At 25.2% G+C, this 19,644-nt stretch overlaps 1 protein-coding gene across 1 annotated transcript; it reads left to right on the top strand.

Annotated features, from left to right (window-relative positions):
- Nucleotides 1-5,335: 5,335 nt before the first annotated feature.
- Nucleotides 5,336-18,358, top strand: LOC129984573 (uncharacterized). Its single transcript, XM_056094488.1, has 5 exons — nt 5,336-5,557; nt 9,325-9,418; nt 9,825-9,984; nt 11,496-11,651; nt 12,779-18,358. The coding sequence occupies exons 1-5, from the start codon at nt 5,400-5,402 to the stop codon at nt 13,114-13,116; spliced, it is 906 nt and encodes a 301-aa protein (XP_055950463.1). The 5' UTR covers nt 5,336-5,399; the 3' UTR covers nt 13,117-18,358.
- The last annotated feature ends 1,286 nt before the right edge of the window (nt 18,359-19,644 follow it).

Below are 19,644 nucleotides of genomic sequence, written 5' to 3'. Positions count from 1 at the left end.
AAAATGCAACTCAAAACAGCGAACTCAAAAACTGACTAAAATACATCGATAAAAAAGTATTAAATAAGAAATAAATCGTAATAATAATTCCAATATTCTTTATCAAGTGTTTGTAATATTTATATGCTACAAGGGAAAAATAGATTCAGTTTAATCAACTTTACTTAAAAATCATCCGTTCAAAATGGATATTCACAGACCAAAGCGAATGTCAAATACTTTGTTATATCATTTGTGTAAACATATAACTATCTGTTTAATTATTCCTTAATTTGTCTTTTTTTTTTATTCAATAAAAATTTATTGATTTGCCTTTATAAAATGAAGGCATTTGTTTGAAGGAAATTAGATCATGAGTTCACTGAATTTTCCCATCTCCAGGCGTGGGTTAAAGTGTAATTATCAAGTTTCGCGTGGGAAAAATGTTGATTACCCCATAAAAAAAGAATCATTATCCATCAATCACTCACATTATAAGAATGAGAAATATGCATTCCCTACAGCTTTTCTAACTGTTTACCAAGTTTTCTCTAAAAGCGAATTAAATTCCGTTAATCCTACAATTTTAGCACATATGATACTAGATAAGATCGCATCTGCTTACCACCACCCGGTGGTTTTGTTGCCGTAAGCAAATTGGGGTAGCTTTTCAAAAGCAGCAGAGATAGATAAGTAGATGGAAGTGGAAAAATCAATTACAGAACTGTCATAAGTATCTATTTTTCTTTCTTTATGCTCATAAAAGCATCGGTTACTGCGCTATCTAAGAAATACTTTTCTGCAAATAAGCTTTCTTTGAGAAACTACATTTAAGCAATTTTATTTTGATGATTAAAATGCGAAAGAAAAAAGAGAAAAATATCAAAATAATGTTTATTAAAATTAATTGATAAAAAAAAAACCCTTCACTTTTAAATAGAATAGTAGATGAATAAAAATTTTACAAGATGCTGCATTCCGGTGGATATCAAATCAAAGAATAACATTAGGTCAATATACAGATATGCAATTGTAATTTCAATCTTACTAAAGAAATATATCGTTGTTCATATATTTATCTATACTTTAACATGAATTATAAGACAGACTGCCGACTCCAGGAACTGAAAATCTATCAAACATGCTTTAAAAGATGAAAGCGTGTGCTTTGATGCAATGCATCAAAATTTCCTGTTATAATTTTAACTAAACAAAATGTTGATGTTTTCCTCTTATAATTCCCAAATATATTATTGTACAAAAATGATACTAACACCATTTTCCAAACTTAATATCAAAATCCTTTTATTGATATCAATTTCATTATCATACAATTGTCTTTTTAATATAAATAAACTAAAAAAATATTTTAGAATGTATTTCTACAATAATTTTTATTATTGTAATAAAATTCATTTCATTCCCAAGACTATCAAAATTTAACTAATCAAGTAAAGATGAATTTATTCTTTTGTCATTAATTTAAACTTGTTTTTTCTGTCACTCAACATTACGCGTTTGTTTGTATGCAATATAGTGATTACAAAAAAAAAAAAAAAAAGTATGACAGCAATAATATTATTTGATAACAGTAATCTTTGAAAAAAAATGGAATATTATGTTTGCAGTAGTAGCTGAAAAATCTACAAACGAGGTAAACAATTCCTTATGACATCTTGAAACAACACAATTTCTCGTACCCTTCAAGATATTTTATTTGTTCAATAAAAATGTTTAGGTAAATTAACACAGCCATATTCGAAATTTTGTTAAAATACCATTTTATCATTCAGATTTAGTATTTAAAACTTCAAAAAATACATGTGGAAATTATGAAATTTTCTTCTGAAGCATTAACCAAGGTTTCTTTTATTCGCAAAATAATTATTTTTCTTCAAAAGTAAAATTTTCTTTTAGTGCGAGTTGATTAGTGATGGCATTCAGGTATCTAATTTTAAGGATAAATATCCACAATGGTTATTTATTTTTCAATTAATTGTATTCATATAAAAAAACTGTATGATCTTATATGCTAATGTTATAACGAGGCAGAAAAAGTTAAAGATAAAAGAGAGGGAAGCATATCATTTTTTTTATTTCATAAAATTTTTAAAAAATTAATAAAAAAACAAAGAATAACACATCATACATTTAACATACTTAATTTAAATTCTTTTTAGTTACAATGAATAATAATGAGGTAGACGATTTTTTAAAAAGTAATTTTAACTAAATAAAAAAGAAAGATTTTTTTTTTTTTTTTAAATGATATTGGAAACAAAAGTGAAAGATACTGTTTACACTTTTTTTCCTTTCAATTTTCAGGCTGTGGTTTAAGCATTAATAAGAATCATGTTTTAGAGGTAGAATTTGAATTTTGAGAGGAGTTGCATAGATTATCAGCTTTGATACAATATCTTGAGAATATATTATATCATATATTCCAATTGTAAATGATTGTGCTTTCTCTTTGTTCATCAAGTTTATTTTTTTCTTCCTGTCAAGTTCTCTTTAGAAGTCCCCAATTATATGATACATATCCAAGTTCAACTGCTCTTTCATATGCTAAAAGATTTCTTTTTTCTTCTTTTGTGAATACAATGGCCCAGGAAGTTCTTTCAGTTGCATTTAAAATGTACAAAACTACTTTGATTTTTAAAATACTGACTAAATTACTGGAGTAAATTTTTGATTTTAAAATACTCACTAATTTACTCCTTCATCAAAACAATGATCAGAACATATTTTGTGATCCTTCTGATATTATTCATTCTCTGTCCATCCTTTTTTCTGTAATGAATAAAATCTGTCTTCAGTTGATTGCCATCTATTTTCTTTTATTGATCCAATTGATATGTGTAAGTTAAACCACTCAGACAGTTTTAACCTACTTGCGTTAGTAGTTTAAAATTTTTACTGAAGGTGAATTGAATCAATACTAAATTATTTTTGGAAATTAGCCTTTCTTTACGTTTTAGTAATGGGGACAATGGAAGTTGATTTAAAGTCTCCAAGTGACTAAAGTCATATTCTCCAAGTTATTAAATTCCTATTGAACAAATGAATTTGCAGATAATTTGATTCAGAGATTATGATTATTTTTATTATTGATTCTAAATTGTAAATATTTTTTTTCAATTTAACATAAACAGTGTTAAAATTCATTATTCCATTGTAATTATTCATTACTTTAAAACAAAAAAAAATTATTTTCCCATTTTATTTTCCTAAAACATTTTTTTTCTTTCTACATCCTCATAGAAATTGTCTTTTTTAATAATTTAGTCAAAACCTTAATTCTAAAAGATAAAGTAGGTATATAAACTATGTAAGTTTTATAGGTTTTAAGGATTTTTATCATCCTTTATAATTTTTTTTACACAATATCTCAGAACTATTCATCATTTGGTATTTATCCACTCATTTGAATCAGTTAAAACAATATTAGTATAGCATTTTTTAAGATGGAGTAAATGTTTATTTTGTTAATGGTTTGGTTAACTAATATACATTTGTATATTACAATAATGAATGCTTGTGAAGCAAATCATTTTTATTTCATGAATTATTATTGAAAATCAAAATGAGAAGAAATTAAGCTTCAAAAAACTAAGAAAAAGAAAAATTTCTTGAGAAAATATAAGTGTTGAATAAAATATGACTTAAATATTATGCAAAAATTAACAAATGATATTTTACAATTTAATTGAAAATTCTATTGACTAATTTAGAATACACTAATATTTTTATATTAAATTAAAAAATAATTTTTATTTTTTGAAATTAAAAATTACATTCCAAATTTTCTTTAAGTTTTAACTTCTGTGCATTATTATAAAAGTAGAAAATTCAACATTTAGAACAAATTTATCCACGATATTAGAATTTTTAATACAAATTTTCTTTTAAAATATTATTACACCAATCGTATAATTAGAAATAATTGATTCTATTACCTTTTCAAATTTAGTTTGGCTACTTTCAATCAAAATTCTGATTTTTAGCATAAAAAGAAGAATTAAATTGCTGTATGCATAAATAAATGTATTAAGCATTTATGAAAAAAAAATTAATAAATTAGAATAAGAAATATATGTATTGAAAAGGTACTTTTTAAAATCATGTAATATTAATCAGCTTATGCATATAATTTTTAATTCAATATAAATCTTATTTTAACAAAACAAAAATTAGTTTTTATTAAATAGAAAATATTGAATATTTTGATGATTCCTTTGAGGATTTTTGGTTATCATACTTTCTTAAAGGAGAATAAGCCATATTTTATCAAAAACTTAACTAAAATAATATATATATATCTTTACAATGCATATTTTTACAAGTATGAATTATTCAATTTGAAAACAAATTTTAGAGTTCATCATGCACATTATCAACATTAAAAAAAAAAAAAAAAAAAAAGAATGGACAAAACTGCAAGAAAGAGATTACAGATTTTTATTATTGCAATTTTTAGACCACAAAATGTAAATGCTTTATTGCTACTATAAATACTAGCAAATAACAAAACCAAAGCATGTCTGCAGTTATAAAAAATGTTTTAAATGTTCTATAACACTAATTTATTACTTAATTAGGTAAAAAAATATATATAATTTTTTAAAAGCATCATTTAAAAAATTTTTTAGCTAATTTTAAAAAAAAAACATTTAGCTTTGTACAATAACAAACAAACAAAATATGGGCATTAAAATTAATAGTATAAAAAAACTAAAATACTTTCCAATGAATACAGCCAAATTGCAAGAAATAAAATGAAAACTACATCGAATTTGTATTCCGAATAAAGCCTCATTTTTAGTTTCCATTAAGAATTTAAATGAAGTTCATTCCATTACTTTGTGAAATCTTTAAATTTCATTTAACAAACCAATAGAAGATAGAATTTAATTATGAGTTAACATATTAGTTTCTTGCCATTTAATTAATTATAAATAGAAGGCGCCTGTAGAAAATTCAGCTTTCCCAAGTTCCCAGCCACAGTCAACATTAATTTCTAGTCAAAAATTAGATTCATAAAACTTAATTATGAGCAAAAATAAATATAATATAACACGGAATTATTCTTTTATTAAAAAAGATCGTGCATAAATAAGGTCTGCCTTCATCATAGATCCAACCGACATTCATCCACACTCCACCCTATACATTCCAAAAATGCGCTTCATTCTTGGCGGGTAAATAAATTTTCAAATTTTGGCGAAAAAAGCTTTTCCGAAAGCAACCATACATCGATTCCCCCATTTCCATCACTAGCGGAATGAAATCCGTCCTCCAGTGCTGCTTCCCCCCACTGCTCCCCCCCTTTCAACTTCAAATGGGGGGTTCAAGCGTCCTCCGGTTAACGAGTCTCATTGAAATAGAGTTGTCCGCTATAAACATTTATTGGTTTGGTAAATATGGCTAGCATTAATGATACTACGTTAGAATTTTTTACGAAAGCTACTCCGGCGCAATGGTCTTATATGTTTAACAAGTATAAAGATGCTTTAAAAGCGAAAGCCGCAAAGCGTACGAAAAAAGGAGGCCCAGAAGAGTTAATACGAATGGATTCTTGGTAAGATTAAATTAGCTGATATTTATTTATAGTAATTTTTGTTATACCCATGTGACTTTTAATAAATTATTTTTATTGATGGTTTCTTTAAGATTAAATTTGAAATCGAAGACTGTTTTATAGCAATTGATATTGATTTTTATCTGTTCTGTCATTTGAGCGAGAAATTAGCCATTGATGTTTATTAGGTTATATAATTTTTCTCACATAAATTGAATGATTTTTTTTTTATTATTTACATTTTTAGATGTAAATTTAATGTATAAGAAAAGCTCAAACAATTATTTAAAACATTTTGTTATTACTTTTATTAAGATAATACATTTGTGATGTTCAAAATTTTCGCCGACATGTTTTTTGATGGAACTTGGTTGTGACCTCACTGTATATGTATATATGCATGCTGTTTTGCAAGCTGCATGATTTTTCATTCCTTATTTCTTATTTTTTAATACCTAAATTATAATATAATATTTTAATTCTATTTGCAAAATATATTTTTAGCAAAGTTTTTTTTTTTTTTTTAATTATTAGTAATTCATTTTTGTAGTCACTCATTCCTGATCCATTTACTTAATTTGTAATAAAATGTTTTGTTAATTTAATATTCTTATTATTTTAGCAGTTTTTTTTGGAATATTCATTTGAATTCATATTTTTCATAGCTAATAACTCCTGTAGATTACCAACTAAGCTTTTTGGGAGTTGCTGTTATTTAATGGATTTCATATTTCTGAAACTTTATGTATGTGGTGCATGGAAATACCATTCATGCTGCTGTACCTTTCATAGCATATTAATTTTAAAATAATTATTAATCCCCCCTTTTTTTTTTAAACAACTGTATCTCGCATCATTGCTTTTGCGATTTTTTATTGCATAATTATGCCTGTTATTTGTATATATCATGATATATAAGCTGTTTATATCGGATTTCTAGCTTGTCACCTTAAATGCCATACTGAATTCAATATGGCATTTACTCTTAATCGTATCAATTTTATAATTTACTTTATATGCAGTGGTGATTTATCCAATAAGCTGCACTACGTACTGAAATTTTGTAAAATCTTGTATTTTCATTATTGATCCTAATTGTTTAAATATACCTAGAAGTGTGATTTGTATTGAAAATAAATAATTAAAAGGAACTGCAGACAGAATAGCTCATGAAAACATCAAATTTTATTTGCTGTACATACCCAAAATATATATCATAACAATAAAAAGCAATACTTTTTTTCTTTAAATTAATAAAGACCGGGAGAAAATTTTTGTGTTCTTGGTTTGGTGCTCAATTGGCACTGTTTGCTCCCCCCCCCCTTCCCTTCTCTTTTATCCAAGACTTATCTTTACTCCCTTAATTTGTTTTTCTTTCTTTTTCATGTATACTTTGATGTTGCCTGTTGAAAATGTATTTTGTTTAATATCTGTTCTTTTATTTATTAGAAATAACTCATAAAAGTAAGATGCACTGATTATATTCTAAAATATAATTCAAATTATTGGAGAAGCTCTGAGCAGCTTAAAGATAAAGTTGTCTTTTAATAATTGTATTTTAATTGTATTCTCTTGATAAGTATTTGTTGCTGCACTTCTCATTTCTGAGTTGACAGGCCATTGCTATTGATATATGTGTGTGTGTATATATATATTATAGATACTTTTCCCGTTTGCGTAGGCCATTAGTGACCATAAAGTTATATTTGCCAAATCGAAAAAAAAAAAAAAATCAACCGCTGTTTGTCAGTTTTTAAAAAAATTTTTTATTGCTGTTGGGAATGGGAAAAGTACCACATTATATTATGGACTCTCATTTTCTTTCATCAGTTATAAGCTGTTATAAGTAACTTATTTTTTCATTCAGAATCCATTTCAATAACAGCAAATTATTATTTTAATATTTATACTTTGACACATGATATAATGCTTTGAAAATTGCAGAGATGTTAAAAAATTTTGCTCCTGAATGCAAATATATGTTTTAATATACTAAATGTGCTTGCCATTCAGAATGTCAAATAAATCAAGTGGTAAAAGTATTTAAAAAAAGATGGGGACTTAGATAATAATATGGAAACATTTATTCTATGAAATAATTAATGATTTTAAAATTATTGTTTAAAAGATACTGGTAAAATTCAATAGGAATTAAATGTGTAATTAAAGATAATAATAAAAGAATGCAAATAAATTTATGAAATTGCATCAAGTTGGATAAGTAGGTGTAATATATATATATATTGCATTTGGAATACATTTAATTTCATAAGTAAAATAAAGAAAGCTTATGGACAGGTGTATAAAGGTTTATGGACAAACAAAGTTTCATTAAATTTATTATTATAAAGGCAAATTTCTATAAAATTTTATTCATGAATTAATTTTGGCGGTCATAGGCGAGTCTTAGCCGTCAAATGTACCTAAGAGTTTAATTGAATGCTGAATTTTGCTTTTGGTGTTTTTATATTTCTGCTTTATTATTTTATTTTGCAATTTTTTTTAATATTTACATCACTGTCTTAAAGTCTTACATGCAGTCTTAATATTTTTTTTCCATCAATGGATTATAGTAGTTAAGACATAAGGTTAAAATTAGTTGTTTTTAAAATCCTGAACTTTTCCTTAATGCACTCTTATTTTGCTTTTGATTTGTAACATTTTTAAAAATTAGTCTTTAAATCTGTAGTTCTCCAAAAGCTAGAAATTTTGTTAGTAAATTGAAGGGAAGGTATTTGCAAAAGCTAAATTATGCCCGTCATCTCAATGGTACCATAAAAGAAGTATTAACCTGATTGGATGGTCATATATTGCAAAAGTATCTTTTTCAGACTTATGAAATTTGTATGAAAGACGAAATTAATATTCTTCAACAAACAGTATTTGTAAAAATTCATTATGTCTTGTTTATAAAATTTTTTGTGGTCAAATATATATATTTTTTTCTTGAATTGGCTGTTAAATTATATAAAACCATAATTTTGTTGAACTTAGTGGCATTGATATTTTCCAAAATTTCTAGCTATTTCGATAGACACAGCTATATTTATCTAGGCAGTACTAATATGTATAATAATTCTATGTCAATTACCTTAAATATAGTAATTAATCTACTTTCTAAAAATATTTTGATTGTTCAAATTCTGGCTTCTCTGTAACTTTATTTTCTGAGTTGCCTGGGCTATTAATTTTCCCATGGAATCAAAATATTGAGTCAACATATTCTCTTCTGAAACTATAGAAGATCCAAATACTTTCTCATAATTTCTTTCCTTCTATCTGGTCTTTTTATTTGGTATGCTGTTCTATGCTTTCCATTGGTTGGATGGAGAAATCCTGAAAAAGCTAAATATCTGGATTATTTCCTTCAAATTATGAATAAAAAATGTGAAAAATATCTTGGAATTTTATTCTGATATTTTAAAATTAGTGAAAGCAGATGATAAGTTTATCATTTAAAAATTGTTTTGTTATTTTAAAAAATTTGGATTCCTTAATTTTCCATATTATTAGTTAACTGTTAACATTTATTGTTTTTGCATTCAAATTTCCCCCATACCTCAAAGATTCTTTTTTTTTTTTTTTTAAGTTAAAATTTAGCACTGTTGAAGGAATTAAATACCTATCTCATTCTGAATTCTTTTATATATTTTAAATTTTTAACTTTATTTACAAAATGCTCATACTTCTAATATAATGTTTTATTCCAAAATAAATTTATGGAATATCATATGTTTGTACTTTTTCCTAATAAATATTCATTCTAGGTATCAAGAAGAATTCCCAAAGCTTATTCATTCAAGAAAAGAGCCTCATATTACACATGAAGAACTTGTGCAACTTACCAAATGGAAGCTAATGGTAATGTATTTTTCTGCTTATCATATCAATAAAAACATATTTTTTTAAGAATATTTCAATGTTTACTTTTATTAATGTAGAAATAAATTTTTAGAAGTTGTGAAATAAATGAAATAATTTAAAATATTCAAACAATTTTCAAGAGAGGTTTAATTGTTTTTATACAATTTTTTACTTAGTATGATTTAAAAATAATTTTAAGTTATAAATTTTGGAGCAAGAATATGTTTGATGAAAAGTATGATAAGATGAATTTGATCAATTTGTATTAAAATAGTTTTTTACTAATACGTTTTTTGTATCAATAATTTTATAATTAACTATACTGAAATTTTTTCTACAATTTTATTTATTATGAACTTGTATAAATGAAATGAAACTTCAAATCTCTTATTCTTTTTTGTAGCGAGAGAAATTTCGTCCAAATCTTATTGATTTAGTTCGGATCAACACTGAAAAGGCAGTTATAACGCACAGCAAAAAGGCTTTTAAGCGGCTTCCTAACCTGAGTGGAGCTATAGCTATGTTAACTTGTCTGAAAGGAGTTGGGCCTGCCTCAGCATCAGGTTTGTATTTCTGTTAGTATGAATTAAAGTGAATTCATTGATTTGGAATGAGAAATTTTCTTATTGTATCATTATTTTACCTCATTGTCAACACGCAAATAAAGATAGTTTTCTTTAGATTATAATAATAAAACTACCATTTATTTTATTAAATGGCTAATAAATTGTGTTAAAAACGTTTACACCAATAGCTTCATAAGTTTTTTTTTCAAAGATGTATGGAAGAATTTCCCAGACAAAATATATTACTGCTTTACATGATCTTTAAATAACTTGTCCATCCTTGTTTAAATGATACAAAAGGTGATGATGGACTTTGGTATAATTAGAGAATTATTGTTTAACTTTGGACACTTGAAGTTTCATTGTGTATGGTTAGTATGTTATTGTCCACTTTATTTAAAACATAAATTTCTTTTAAAATATATTTAAAAAATACCAAAATTAAGGATACTATAATGTAAAATCAAGTTCCAATTTTTTTTTTTTTTGAAAATATATAAAAAAAATCCAGAGATAATTGAAAAAAAATTATAGATGCATATAAAATTTTTGTAAAAATATATATATTGTAAGATATTGCAAATAACATTTATTATTTTTTTTTATCTCAAAAATAAATTTAAAGAGATTCAAACTTTCATTCAATTTAAAGAGATTCAAGTTTCCATTAGTCAGATTTAGAAATCAAGTGATATTTTGATTTCTAAATCTGCCTACTGGATGATATATACCAACTAGAAATTCAGGAATACATTTTGTATTGTTAGACAGTAATGGAATATGTTTTCTTTAGCCATAAAAATGAGCTGTAGCTGTCAAAGCTGAATATATTTAATGAATTTCATGTCAAGCATCTTTTTGACATGAAACTTTTTATGATGTTGCTGTGTAGAGTGACAACTACTAGCTGAGGCCCTATTCTTATCATCTGAGCATAGTTGAAAATTAGCACAAACCCAACTGATTAAGCTGTTACATTAGACTCATTGTTCTTATTACATGGCTCCTTTAACTTAGGGCCACGATTTAAAATGAGATGATTTAGAATAAAATTAGTAGCAAAAACTTTCATTTTTTTGTTATACCAGATTGACCACTATTTGGTTACAAAAATAATAAACTCCTTCAAACTAGATTTCATTTAAATTTATTGCATAATTATCTTTAATTAATTTTTTAACTAGTTAATTTTATTCTTATTTATCTTCCAGTTTTAAGCTAGCAGTTGAATTTTTTTTTAGCACAATCAAGCTATAAAAATGTTTTCGTTCTAAAAATTGATCAAAAATGGGAATAATATTTTTTTAAATGATATTAAACTTTTTTTATGTCATAATTGCATCTTCAGAAATTAGAAATTAATTTAGTTATAAGACTAATCATAAGATAAATTGCATATCTGCAATCTATGTGCAAATAATTATTTTTAATGTTAGATTAATTTTTTGTAAGCAGTAAAACAAATTTTTAAAAATTTCTTTATAAAATTATTTCAATGCCTTTTGCAGCAATTTTAGCCGCAGCTTATCCTGATCAAGCTCCCTTCATGGCTGATGAATGCATGTTGTCAACACCAGGAGTTGAGACCATGGATTATACAGTAGCAGAGTATCTAAATTATGCTATGGAACTGAAGAAGAAAGCAGATCATCTTAACTCTCTAGGTATTACCTTAATGATATCTGATTCTGCTTTGGCTTTGTTGGTCTGTTTGCAATGTTTTATTCTTTATACTTTTGTGTGAATTTTATAATTTCAGAGCAATTTTATTCATCTTTATTAAAAGCAATTTAAAAGTTGAACTTATAAAGGAAATGCTATTTAGATTTGAGTGGAATATAATAAGTTTAAAAAGTCAAGCATTATTTGTTCCGGTATTTGATAAAATTAAAGGAAGACAAATTTAAAACTAATAATCCTTTCAATCTTTTTTATTTTTTTTTATAGAATAATTTCACTCAATTTTGCATAGTGGGTTATAAATGTTTTTTTTCTCTCAAAAATAGGGAATTTTAATTATCACCATTAATGCTATTATTGTTTAAAAGTATATTCATAATTTATTTGTGAATAAATTCAAATTCTGTAGAAGAAAATTTTAAAAGACTCTTGTTTATTCTCCAATAAAGTGTCTCTTCAAAACCAGTAAAGAGTCCTTTTTGTATGAGTTTAATGCTGCATGCATAATTATTTACTTGTCACAATGAAGCAATTAAGAATATTTAAATAAGAAAGTATTAATGTTTTATGTTCTCATTGGATTGAATAAACCTACTATCATTAGTTTTATATTTAATTTTTTTTTATCATAACTAGCATAAATTTGTGAAAAAAAAAAGAAATCATTGAAATTTTTTTAGATATATTTTAAAATGTACAAAGTTGTAGTAGTTTAAATTTTTCTGGGAGGAATTGTCAGACTTAGGATTAATCTAAAATGAGTCATAGACATGAATATTTCAGCAGAAATGCTGATTTCAGTCTTTTTTAGAATTGAATTTTATCATTTTTGAGACTAGTTAAGTTTCTTTTATGTAAGAATTCTATAATATTGTTAACATCTCAAGCACTTTTTGTATAAATCTATTTTATTTTTCTATTAATCACATTTAATTTACCTCTTGATGCTTATGTATTGTGTAGTTTTTTTTATTTTTTGAAGTTAAGCTTTTTTTTCCTTCTTTTTTTTCAAGTCTATCTAATAATTGAAGACCTTTCCATATTTGGTTTTAAATTTAAAAATGAATGTTTATTTAATTGATTAAAGTGTATTTATTGTTTTGTTATTTAGACACCTCTCAAGGTTGGAACCCTCATAAAATTGAGCTAGCCCTGTGGGCTCATTTTGTTGCTGGATCTTTGGATCAATCTATCCTTTCTGATCTACCTCCTCCAGAGGATCTCCCTCAAAACAACGACAATGATGGTCAGGAAACGAGTGATCAGCCCAAGGCTGAAGAAAAGGCTAAGAGACCTCTTCCAGATGAGGATTCTGTTGACACCTTGGATAGCTTTGTTTCAAGTAGTGGAGAAGCCTCGAATGATGCACCTGACTTTGCTTACTCTGATAAAAATAAGGGTAGCAAAGATAATGGACTGGAGCCTCCAGCAAAAAAGTGTCGTGTTTAACTTCTACATTTTTTATTCATTTACTCATAAGGGGAAAAAAAATATTTGTACAACTATTCTTTTTTCGTGCTGTTGAACTTGTGTTTGTGGGGAGTATGGGAGGGGGGCGTTGTCATAAAAGGTGAAATTTTACCATGTGTGACTTTGGATGTATTTGTAAGTTGATAAAGTGCAGCACCTTTTTTAATATAATAATGAGAATTTTTAAAGAGTAGTAAATTTTAGTGAAGAATAAGTTGTAAATTAAAGTACATTATGATTGTCTAATTACAATATTTTAAAATTAATTTTCCATTTTAAAGTTAGGTGTTTATTTACATGCCTAGCATGGTTTTTTCAGAATAAAGCTTATAATAACATATGATTTAATGAATGATAAGAACTAAGTTTCTAATATGAAGCAATGCTGCTTCATTTCTATTTTAAAATGTCTTTAAAGATGCAGGGTAAAAAAAAATTAACTATTTTAAAACAGTTATCATAAATTTAAATGTCTAAATAACTCTTTTAAGGTGATTTACAGATTTTAAACATTTCTACTTATATTTCATCTTATATATTTAGTAGAACTTCATTTTTAGTTTTAATCTGGCAATTTATTTCATTTTGCCAACAATAAAGCTTCTATGGAACATGCTTTTTTAAATCATAGACAGAGTAGTTTAACGTTACATTTTTATGGCATTCAGAAAATTATAAATTTTGATGCATAGATTTGATGAGACAGAAGAAAAGGGGGAAAAAAATTGTCTGTGTCATTTTAATTTTCACTCTTTTCATTGGAAAATGGTTTTTCTTCTTTGTTGATAATATTATATGTTGTTTGATAATTTATCTTCAGAACATTTTAAAATTTTATTGAAAGGGAATAACAATACGATTATTCCTTTAAGAAAAGAAAAAGAAACTTCTCTCCTTTACTGTAAGTTTAGTATATTGTTTTTATTGGGCCCATTTATAAGTCATTTAAAATTTTAGCATAATATGTAATAATTAACATCAATTCTTAATAATACTGGTAATGCAGATTGTAATGTAAGAGAGGGTTGTACAATGTTTTAACTTGCACATAATTAAATAAAATAGGTCTATAAATGACATAGTGAAAAAAATTTCACTTTTCTTTGATGACAATTTTAGGACATCATTGTGTGTTTGCATTGTACTTTATTGCCAGTATATGATATTGCGTTCGATTTTTCATCGACTTCTGTATATTTGAGAGTGTTATTGACATTTTAATATTTTCTCTGTAGGTTTGCATATTAAATCTTCAGGGAATTAAAATTCATTTGGGGAATTTTAATTTTCACATAACATTATACTCATTCATTATTTCTTGTTATATTTTGAGATTTTAATCTTGGATTTCAATTGAAAAAAATTTAATTCTTTCCAATCTTTAATTATTAGAAATGTATAACCTTACAGTTGATTCCATATCTAAAGTATTTACATTTGCACTATATCAATAAACTTGAAAAGATACATTCTTTTTGAAATCTATTGTGCCATTATGAAATGATACGAAAAATTCAAATATATCTCTCTCATGGTTGTTTTCTTTTGAAATTTCTTGTTTACAAATTTTTTTAGTTTTATTATTTAAATGTATTTATTCTGCTTCTCATTTCCAAATCTATTTGTATACTTTTATATAAAATATAAATTGTTTGGAAGATTTTTGTTATTATTTTCCTACTGCTAGATGAAACTAAAAGGTTTGTATCAAATTTCACTCCTGCATGCTTCCTAAATATATAAGATCCAATTTTTAAGGAATTTTTGAATGGAGATTTAAACTCATATAATTAGTATTTTTCTTTTTTTTTCATTTCATGATTATTTCATTAAAATTCCTCCTTATGTAATGGTGGGCGGCTTCATAAATGTTTTTTTATTATTATTATTTCTTTAGTTGATATATCCTGTTTTCAATCAAATTTTGGGATTTAAAAACTATTTTTATCTCTTCTTTTTATTTGTACAGGATGTTTTCATGCATTTAAAATATTGATCAAATATGTTAATCATCATTTATAATATTTTTTTTTCTAATATATCCACTTGCCATTTAATGCATTTTCATCATAATATCATTTGAATTTATATTTAATACTAAATTGAATTTTTCTGTAACTATATGTCACATACAATAGAAGATTTTCTGGTTGAGTTATTCAAAATGATGTTAGTTGTTATATATTCATTTTCTCGTGTTATTTTAAATGTTTCTTTTATGTGGATTTTTTTCCTCTTAATATATTTTGCAATTGATGCGGACTGATTCTCATCAAGTCCCAAAATGATAATTTTTTTAAAAATTTTATTTAAGAAAATATTATTGTCATTTATTTTGGGATAATGTAATAGATAATTTGTGAAACTTTTGTGTATTTTTGTTTGAAAATCTCCAAAAAGAATTTGTTAGAAAGCAGCTTTTAATGAGCAAGTCTTGCAATTTTCTGATAAATATTTTCTTCAAAGTTTTAAATTTAATTTGTAATGGAGAATATTTCTGCAATTCATTTTGCTATTGACTATAGAGCTGCCAATGGATTCACTGCCAAATGCTAGTATTTATATAATCTAAGAATATTCAGACAACTTTGGCTCAAATATTTGCATTGACTGGATTTTTTACAGCTCAGCTAACAGCCAAAAATTTTCTTGTTTAATTGTGCTAGTCCAGTCCAGATAATGTTATTTAAAGGGGGAAAAAAGCATTGATTTGTTATATATAATGTATGAAAGTAGTTGTGGGCAGGCAAGATATTATTTCTATGTATTCCTTTCTTGATAAATATAACAAATTATGAAGATTGTGATTTTTATAGATTTTCTTTTTCACTTGAATATTTCTATCAATAATTTATTATTTTTGATCAATTAATCTTTTGCTAATTTTTAATGATGAATATAGCTGTACTTCAAAAAATTTCCCACACTTGCGTATGCCATTTAAATATAAATTTCGGAGTTAAAAATTATATTTGAATTCCGTCATTGAAAAAATTATTAGTTTACCAAAAAAGTTTTACAATGCAGCTTTATTATTTTTTTTTAATCTATAAATGATCAGATTGATATTTCTTTTAAAATAACAGAATATATAGGTCAGGATTATATTTTATATTTGCATTTTTATTTTAATGTTATGTATACTCATTTGATGGAAGAAGTTATAACAATCACCAGGCATATCTAGCAAGTATTAACGGCAATATTTTATATATTAAAACATGCTTGCTCTGGTATTTGCACATTTGAGATACTTGCATTAATGAGGTCCTAAGAATGTATTTATTGTCTATAATGAGTGTTACAGTCCTTTTACTCAAACTTTGATAGAAATTAACAATCTACAGTATTACTCCACCTCATGTTCCTATCATTATTGCTTTCTTTCCATTTATAAGTCTATTGGCTTTATCAGATTTTCTGTGTTCACAATGTGTTAAAATTCTTAAATTTTTGTTTGAGAAATTTTGTGCTCCCTTTAATTTATTTTCCAATGGAAATTCAACAAAAGAATTGGAAGTAAAGTCATAAACAAACAAAAAAATTTCAAATAACTATGGTATCATCTATCTATATGTAAGAAAGGGGATGAAAAATTTCAATAATTTCTATCAACACTCAAATAGAGGGTATAAGAAATGATTTCAAATGCCCATAATAGTTTATGTATCTTTAACACAAACTGAATATATATGGAATAAGATATGGAAATGGGAATATATTTTGAATTTCATATTTAATTGGAAGAAATAATTATCTTTATCTAGAGTGAAAATATCACTATTATTATAAATACAGTACTGGTTATTAAAATTTTAATGTTTCGTATAAAAATATGACATTTATTATGTCTTAGATAATACTTATATTATAAAAGAAACCAAATTAAAAAAAAATACATTTTAATTACCAACCCAGAGATTAAGCAGAAGTGCAAAACAGAGTAATATCATTATCAATTTATATCAGATATTTAAAATAAATACTTGGTAAGGAGCAAACTTATCTCTAATACCAATATTAAATATCTGTGAGATGTTTTTTTTTTTTTTTTTTTTTTTTTTTCCCTCTCTCTTCAGAGCATTTTTATTTATGCAGGTTATTTTTCATTAATTTAGACTTTTGCACCATTTTGGCTACTTTTTGTTTGATCCCTTAAAGTGTGCTGTGGAGTGATACTGTATGCTAAATAAATCGGTAAAAATACATTTTGTTGAAATTTGCCATCGCTACATAACTGCTAAGAGTCGTTTGATAGTGTTGATGAATTTCTATTTTAGTAGTTTGTAGTTAAGAATTGTAGCTCTAATTGCAAAGAAAATACAAAACATTTTTTGGGATTTCTTAGAGAATCATTCTGTATATTACTCATCTTTGTTTTTAATTTGCAATACATCATTTATTATGTTTTAGCTGAATATTTTATTTTATTAGTTAAGTTGGTTTATTACTAGATTTATTGAAAAGTGGTAGTAACTTATTTCTTTCATTGTTGATAAGATACTGCACATCTGTATTTCAGTGCAAATTTTAGTTTTTGTGTTTTGTCTTCCTCGTGTTGGGTAATATTTATCCTCGGTTTTTATTTTATTTCATTCTGCATATTATGAAATTGCTACAAATTTAAAAAATCACATTTGCTATTAATTTTAAATGCAGTTTTTCAATGAAAACTTTTATTTCTTTTGCTGAAATAAAGAAATAAAAGTTTGAAAAATTAAAATTTATTTCATTTTTTTTCTTAATTTCAAATTTTTTATTATTTTACATTATCAGATTACCTTAAATTTTTTTAAGAATATTTTTTTTAGATATTGATTTATAATTATAGAATTTATATGTGCACTGCTCTCAAAATTGATTATTCTTTCTGTTTTTTGTGTTTGGTTATTTATAATCTCTAGTCATATGATTTTATACATAAAATTTTGGTTTGTTTCCTAAAAATGTGATTTTTTAAAAATTGCTATGATTTACACGGTAAACTTGCCATCAACTAATACTTCTTCTATTCATTTTTTTTCATGTTAAGTTAATTTTTGTATGTGACTGTATTATCCAGTTTAAATTGCTAAATGAACTATCCTTTATATACAAGAATTCATGATTATTTATCTTTATTGTGTATGTGTATGTGAAACAAAATGAAATCTTTTATAACTATTGAAAATTGTAGTGTATACTGGCTATGAAGCAAAAATTGGAATAAAAATTTTCTTTTCTAGAACCACAAAAGCGTTGTGTGATGTTTGAAAGTGTAAATTAATATATCATTCTCGTATGTTTCTGAATACTGATTTTTACTCTAAATCTTGTTCTATATAATATTTTGAAATATATTTTCTGTTTTGTTGCATAGATTTTTACTTCTCTGAAACTGTAAAATAAGTTTTGAATTGATTGCTTATATTGACTTGAAATCATTGACTAAAGCTTAATCAACTATTTTATTTCATTTTAAATCTTAAAAAAACTATTATAAAAATCAATCTTAATTGGTAAAGAGTGCCTATGTAATGAAATTTATTTCATATTGCCTGTCTTTGACAACCAGTTCTTCTGCCAGGTATACTGATTTTGCTTAGATTCAATTTAATAATAGGCATAAATTGATATTTTGGGTTCCTTTACAGCAAAATAATTTTCAAACTTCAAATCTTAATTGACATTTATCATGGAGTCGCATGATCCTATAGATGCTCAAAAAAGAATTCCCTGTTTTATTTAATTTCTTTAATAATTATTAAAAGAAATCCAGAATTTTACCATTGGAAAAAGAATTATTTTAATTTTACAATTATTATTTTATTTATTTTTGCTATTAAAGGAAGGAATTCTTTTGTCTTTAAAATTAATTTTAAAAATTAGTTATTTATTTATTTATCTCCCCCCATCTTTTTCTATATAATATATAAGCAGTATCCACATGGCGTTATTCATGATACAATTGAAATAAAATGATGAAAACAAAATAAAAAATTATATTGATATTGCACTTTTATTTTCCTTCGTGTCAACGACATCATGGGCAGAACTGTAGATTATAAAAATCAAAAGAAATATTCTAAAACATACGAAAAAATGTGGGATGAAATGAAATGTGGAAGACAATGAAAGCTTGCTGCAAATGATGCTAGTAAAAATTAGATTGTGAAACGACATTGCCCGTGATATGATTCTAGGATTATTCAATTTCATTTCATTCTTTCTGTTGTAAAGATTGTGACATGATAAGTCAATAACAGTTCAGCGACGAAGGAATATTTTCTACCATGAATTTGGAAAAAAAGTTTTGAATTGATCAAGAAAAGAATTTATTAAATATTAATCCAACCCCACCGCCTTAAAAGCTGTTTTTATTTTAAATTAAGAAGAAATGGCTCAGTCATTACCTTAAGGAGAAAATAACGACATTCGATTGCCAAATGAGGCAATTTGAGCTTTAATTCTTAGTTTCAAAAAAAAAAAAAAATATGAAATTCAGCAAATTACTTTAATTCAAAATAA

The sequence above is a fragment of the Argiope bruennichi genome, chromosome 9, assembly GCF_947563725.1.
Source record: "Argiope bruennichi chromosome 9, qqArgBrue1.1, whole genome shotgun sequence".
Classification (NCBI taxonomy): Eukaryota; Metazoa; Arthropoda; class Arachnida; order Araneae; family Araneidae; genus Argiope; species Argiope bruennichi.
This window is presented reverse-complemented; position numbering and strand designations above follow the sequence as displayed.

What these genes read in the sequence shown, in the direction of transcription:
- LOC129984573 (XM_056094488.1), top strand. Translation starts at nt 5,400, where the DNA reads ATGGCTAGCATTAATGATACTACGTTAGAATTTTTTACGAAAGCTACT. An exon ending in TTACCAAATGGAAGCTAATG is followed by an intron (nt 9,419 to 9,824) that starts GTAATGTATTTT and finishes TCTTTTTTGTAG; the next exon opens with CGAGAGAAATTTCGTCCAAA. An exon ending in TGGGCCTGCCTCAGCATCAG is followed by an intron (nt 9,985 to 11,495) that starts GTTTGTATTTCT and finishes TGCCTTTTGCAG; the next exon opens with CAATTTTAGCCGCAGCTTAT.